The 5657-nt window shown below is 49.4% G+C and overlaps 1 protein-coding gene across 1 annotated transcript; it reads left to right on the top strand.

The window, feature by feature from the left end:
- The first annotated feature begins 1169 nt into the window (after nt 1-1169).
- On the top strand, nt 1170-4784 carry FOLR4 (folate receptor 4, delta (putative)). The gene is made up of 4 exons (XM_006902364.1): nt 1170-1265; nt 3031-3234; nt 3689-3806; nt 4516-4784. Exons 1-4 carry the CDS (start codon nt 1170-1172, stop codon nt 4782-4784), a joined length of 687 nt encoding a protein of 228 aa, XP_006902426.1.
- Nucleotides 4785-5657: the final 873 nt, after the last annotated feature.

The following is a 5657-nucleotide window of genomic DNA, read 5'->3' as shown; positions in this document are numbered from 1 at the left end:
TACATGGCTGTTTCTGCTCGTGTGACTGGTGCTGTGCCGACAGCGTGACCATCCATAGATCTAGACTTGAGCATGGGCTCTGAAGATAGCAGGGCTTGTTCCCCGTTGTTGTGTACCTTTGAGTCAGAACCCATAGCTGACCTTCCAGCCCCAGGGTAGGCCGAGTGTTTTCTCTTTCTCTGTGTTGATCCACTGCAGGCGCCTGTAAGGACTGGGGACTGGGAGAGCCATGGGTTTGCAGGGTGAACAAAGACTGAAAAAGCCTGTTCCCTAGATTGCTTTTTAAAATACAGCATTCTCCCAGGGGCTGGGTATTTAAGTAGAGTTGCTTGATTCTACCTTTCTGCGGGGTTAGGAGAGGGAAGGGGGTGGGGGAGGGTGTTGTTCTTTGAATTTTATCCCATTACCATCAAAATCCAGAACAGTGTTGGCAACACAGGGCTTGGTAAACACCGAGTGGGAGGCTGTCCTCCCCATTACTTCAGTAGGACTGGGCTTTGGAAGTAGAAGGCTGCTGACCTAGGGTCTGAGCTCACTCCCTGGCTCTAAGACGTTTCTGGGGCATTGGTCCCACTCAGAGGGGCTGGAATCAGGGCTAGCACTCAGTGGGGCAGAATCGAGTTTGTCACACTCCACAGTCACACCCTTTGGGCTCATGAAGGATCTGGTTACTGACCTCCTATGTGGTTACTTGGCCAGCATTTATAGCTTATTGTGGACCAGGAACTAAGCTCTGAATCCCCAGGCCCCCTTTCACTAAGTGGAGTCTATGGTTGGTGCAAATGGCTAGTGTATTTGGTTTCTAATCTCAGATTCCCCCCCCTACCCCACACCCTGAGGTATTCTATAACAAAGGAGTGGCCATCTACATTTGGACAGCCAACCATGGAGAACCTATGGAAGGCAGCTCTACAGTTTCAGTCTGTGGTTCTACAGAATGGTTGGGATGGAGTGTCTAAAGTTTGATCTTCTACGATACTGCCTCAGATCTGAGGAGCAGCCAGGGCCATTGCCACCTGAAGGACCCTTGACCCTGTGTTCCCTCCTCAGTGCTCAGTGTGATGAGGGAGGGGGCTGAGGGCACCCAATCTCTGAAGAGAGCGAGTGGGTCTCTTCTGCAGCAGGTCATGGCACAGTGGTGGCAGCTCCTGCTAGGGCTGTGGACAGTCATGCCCACCTGGACTGAGGACCAGCAACTCAACATGTGCATGAGTACCAAACACCACAAGAGAGAGCCGGGACCAGAAGATAAGCTCTACGAGGAGGTACGGAGGACATAATAGTTGGCCTGGGGGTTGGAGGGGGATACCACTGCTGAGGTGATCTCACAACCCCTACAAGCCAGGGCTTATATGGTTCTTAGGCTGGAATTGAAAAATTCGAGGAAGACAGCGATCTTTGCAGGGAGCTCTGGTGGCCTAGTACTAAGGAGCTGTGCTGCCAACCTGAAGGCCCATGATTCGCATGAATCCACCAGCTGTTCTGCAAGAAAAAGATGGGCAATCTCCACCCATGTCATTTGCTGTGTCTGAAAACCATCTGGAGGGTCAACTGTGGGTCTGTTCTGACTTGACAGTACACAACAATAGCATGATCTTTGCAGACTGTAGAGTCCAAAGATTTCAAGTTCCCATCTCTGAGAAGTTCCAGCCATGTGGGAAGCAGGGTCAAATGGTGACCCCAGAAACCAGTGTTGGTTCAGCACAGAAAACAAGCCATATCCTTCTTCCTGTCAGCAGGCTCTGGGAAGACATCCACACATCCCTTGCTTCACTTACACTTAAATGTGCTTCCCCCCCCACCCACTCCTTTTTTCTAATACAACATGTGTGGCACCTCAGCCTTGAACAAATCTGTTGTTATTTTTCCATCCGTTTGTGCTCACTTCACATCTCTGTGTCACATCATGCTGATTGTGACAATATTTTAAACGTTGTCACAATTGCACAATTGATAGACCTCAGTCAAGTACAGAGTTTTATATGCACCAAATACCTGGAAAGTTCAAATGATGCATTTGATTGTGATACTCACTTGAATGTGGTGGTCCGCCACGAAACTGACAACATGTCCAATCACCCTCCTCTGAGCTCCTGAAGGAAACGGATTAGAATGAAGGAGGAAGAGCTGTGGAATAAGCAAGGGTCAGTCTGTGATCCTTCTCAGCAACAAGTACCCTCCCACTCAATTCCTTCGCATATTCCTAGGTCTTGCTGGGCTCCATCCTCCACTTGTTTCCTCCCAGCGGCCTCCACCACTTCTCAAGAGCTGAAACTCTCAAAGTCGTACTTGTAGGACATGGTAGGAAATTGTGGGCTCTCTTATGGCAGAGATCATGAGGACGGCATAGGTTAGGACAAGGCTCTGACCTCTTGTATGTAGGGTTGGTCAGTCTCTCTGAGTTGTAGTCAACTTGATGGCATCTAACAACAACATGGCGAGAGACCTGTGCATAGGATGCTGCTATCCTTTGATGTGAAGATTGACAAATTACCAGGGCTCTGCTGACAGTCAGAGGTGCTCTGTTAGCTCAAGTGTTAAATGCTCAGCTGCTAACCAAAAGATTGGTGGTTCAAACCTAACCAGATGCTTACTGGACAAAGACGTGGTGATCTGATCCTATGAAGATTATTATATATTGTTTTGTTCTAGTGAGTAGGAACCGACTCATAGCTGACCCTTCAGTGGATTTTCAGAAGCTGTAAATCACATGGGAAGAGGTTGCCCACTTTTGTCCTGCAGAGCAGCTGATGAATTTTAACTCCGTGCCTTTGGGTTGGCAGCACAACTCCCTACCCACTAGGCTACCAGGCTCTCTCCATTAAAGCGTAGAGAACCTCAAGGGGCCATTCTCCCCTATTTTGTAGAGTTATGAGTTAGAATCCACTCAGCTGCCCCTAATGACACTTATTAACCAGGTAGGTGGTTGTTAGCCTACAGGAACCCCATAAGCCCAAGCCCCTCCTTGGAGACGTTACTCTGCATGATCACACTGTCCCCTAGATGCTCACCTCTGTGCTCCATCCTCAGTGCTTCCCCTGGAAAGACAACGCCTGCTGCACAGTCGATACCAGCTGGGGGGCCCACCTGGATGTGTCCCCACTCCACAACCACAGCCTGACTCACTGTGGGCTTCTGGTCCCCAGCTGTCAGAAGCATTTTATCCAAGCCACCTGCTTCTACGCTTGCTCCCCAAACCTGGGGCCTTGGATCCAGCAGGTGGGAAGCTGTTGGGTGCCATGTCTGTTACTAAGAGCCTGGCTCATTTGATCTTATGCCGGTGTCTTCGGGATACTAGCAGGATCAGGAGACGTGGGTCTCTGTGGATGCAGCGGGGTCAGAGGCTCCCAGTTGGGAAAGGGGTAGAGATGTCCTTCCTCCAACCTGCAGATCCTGGTGGGAGAGACTGGTCTTACGAGAATAGTAAGATAAAAAAGATTGTTCTTAAAGGACAACTTGATGGAGGTGGATGCACCTGTGTTCAAATCTCATGCTTCGAATGTATTACTGGTGTGTGCTAAGACGAGCCTGATTGCTCTCATCTGCAAGATAATGCTTTCTAGACTGGATGAAAAGAGATGAAGCACATAGAGTGCTGGGCACAAGTGTTAGTGTAGCTATTAATAACTTTCAGTTGGTCCCTGTTTATTTTCTTGTCTGTCTCTGTGCCCCTTGTCCCCGTGGGCAGGGGAAGCATGTGCTGGATGTGCCGCTGTGCAAGGAGGACTGTGAGCAGTGGTGGGATGACTGCCGCACCTCCTTCACGTGCAAGACCAACTGGCAAGACGGCTGGGACTGGAGTCAGGGTGAGTGCGTGCCACAGGGCAGGTACGAACCCCTTTCTTTCCATGAACAGAGTGGGAGGAGGCTGAAGATGAGGATGTTGGTGGTGGTATGTGCCATCGAGTTGCCTATGACTCATAGTGACACTGTGAACAATAGCTTTGAACTTCGCCCAGTCCTGAGTCAACCCCACCATCTCTGACACAACTGACTTCATTGCCACAGTCACTGTGTCAGTCCATCTCATCCAGGGTCTTCCTCTCCTGCACTGACCCTCTACCCTTCCAAGCATGATGTCCTTTTCCAAGGACTGATCCTTCTGTCAACATGTCCATAGTATGTGAAACGGAGCTTCAAAATCTTTGTTTCCAAGGAGCAAACTGCTTTCACCCTGAGCTCTGGTGGCTTAGAGATAAGAAGTTGCACTGCCAACCCAAAGGCATGTGGTTTTAATCTACCTGCTGCTCCATGGGAGAAAGATGTGCAATTTATTCCTAGGAGATTTACTGTCTCTGAAAACTAGAGAGTCAACTATGAATCAGTCCTAACTAACAGTATACAACAACCAATACACACACATACACATGCATACAAATCAATCTGTACATTATGCTTAAAGTGTCTAGAAGGTGGGGTTGAGGCAGGCAAATGCCTTCTTTCTTTTGCCCAGTCATTGGGGGTATGAAGTGGAAATGTGGGGTAGAAGGTAAGCCGTGTGTGTCTTACCCACAGGGAAGGGACGCTGCCCTGCAGGGGCTCGCTGCCACCCTTTTCCCCATTACTTCCCCACCCCGGCTGACCTGTGTGAGAAGATCCTGAGCCACTCCTTCAAGGCCAGCCCTGAGAGCCGAGGCAGCGGGCTGTGTGTTCAGAAGTGGTTTGATCCAGCTCGGGGCAACCCTAATGTGGCAGTGGCCCGCCTCTTCGCCAGTTCTGGCCCTTCCTGGGAACTCTCCCACCCCCTCCTGGCCTTCTCTCTGTTCTTGTCATTCCATTCCTGAGAGTCTTTTGTCCCCTACCTCCCATTACTCCCATTGCTGTGGCTCAAGGGGTCCCCTCCATCAGAGGATCACATCCCACTGGGCTAGAGTTTTGGAAACCTGACTCCTTTCTTAAAGTGTGGAGGATCGGAGAGGACATTGGGAGGCAGAAGATGTGTCCTATCCTACCTCCTCTCCTGCTCTCTTGGGCAAGGGAGGCACCTGGGGAAGCAGGTCACAGGGGCTCTATTTTCACCTAAGTTTATAAGAACGATGCAGACATGGAATCTCAGACTCTTAGTGATGATGCCTCCAATAAAATGGTAGTTGGCCGTCTCTTTGTGTGTGGTCCCTCTGTTGCACCCCTATGTGCCAGAGCTGAGCTGTACACAGCAGTCAGTCAGGTTAGACTTACCGTCTTAATTATGGGGTTTAGCTCTAACAGAGGTACGAGTGCTTGGCTTTCCAAAGCAAATTTATTTTTTTTTTTGCAGTTTAGGAAGCTGTTGTTGTTTGATGACATTGAGTTCAGCACAACTTACTGTGACCCTGTGAACAACAGATCTGAATCCTATCCTATCTTGTGTCAATCCTCACACTATCTGACACATTGAGCCCATTGCTATAGTCACTGTGTCAATCCATATCTTTGGATGGGTAGTTTATTGACCCTTTACCCTTCCAAGGAATAGCCTAACAACATGCCCAAAGTATGAGAGATGAGGCTTTGCCATCTTTGCCTCTAAAAAGCTCTCTCCGGCCACACTTTTTCCAAGACATATATGTTTGTTCTTTTGGTCATTCCTAAGGGAAGGCTTTCCTTCTGCATCAGCCTTGGAGGGAGGAACCTGTTCCTTCTCAACATCTGCGAGCATCTTGGCTGTCCACTCTGTA

Source organism: Elephantulus edwardii, unplaced genomic scaffold (genome assembly GCF_000299155.1).
Source record: "Elephantulus edwardii isolate Elephantulus edwardi_28Jun2011 unplaced genomic scaffold, EleEdw1.0 scaffold00397, whole genome shotgun sequence".
NCBI classification, from domain to species: Eukaryota; Metazoa; Chordata; class Mammalia; order Macroscelidea; family Macroscelididae; genus Elephantulus; species Elephantulus edwardii.
The sequence above is the reverse complement of the archived record's forward strand: the minus strand, read 5'-3'. Positions and strand labels throughout refer to the sequence as shown.

What these genes read in the sequence shown, in the direction of transcription:
- FOLR4 (XM_006902364.1), top strand. Translation starts at nt 1,170, where the DNA reads ATGCCCACCTGGACTGAGGACCAGCAACTCAACATGTGCATGAGTACC. An exon ending in AAGATAAGCTCTACGAGGAG is followed by an intron (nt 1,266 to 3,030) that starts GTACGGAGGACA and finishes CTCCATCCTCAG; the next exon opens with TGCTTCCCCTGGAAAGACAA. An exon ending in CGGCTGGGACTGGAGTCAGG is followed by an intron (nt 3,807 to 4,515) that starts GTGAGTGCGTGC and finishes TCTTACCCACAG; the next exon opens with GGAAGGGACGCTGCCCTGCA.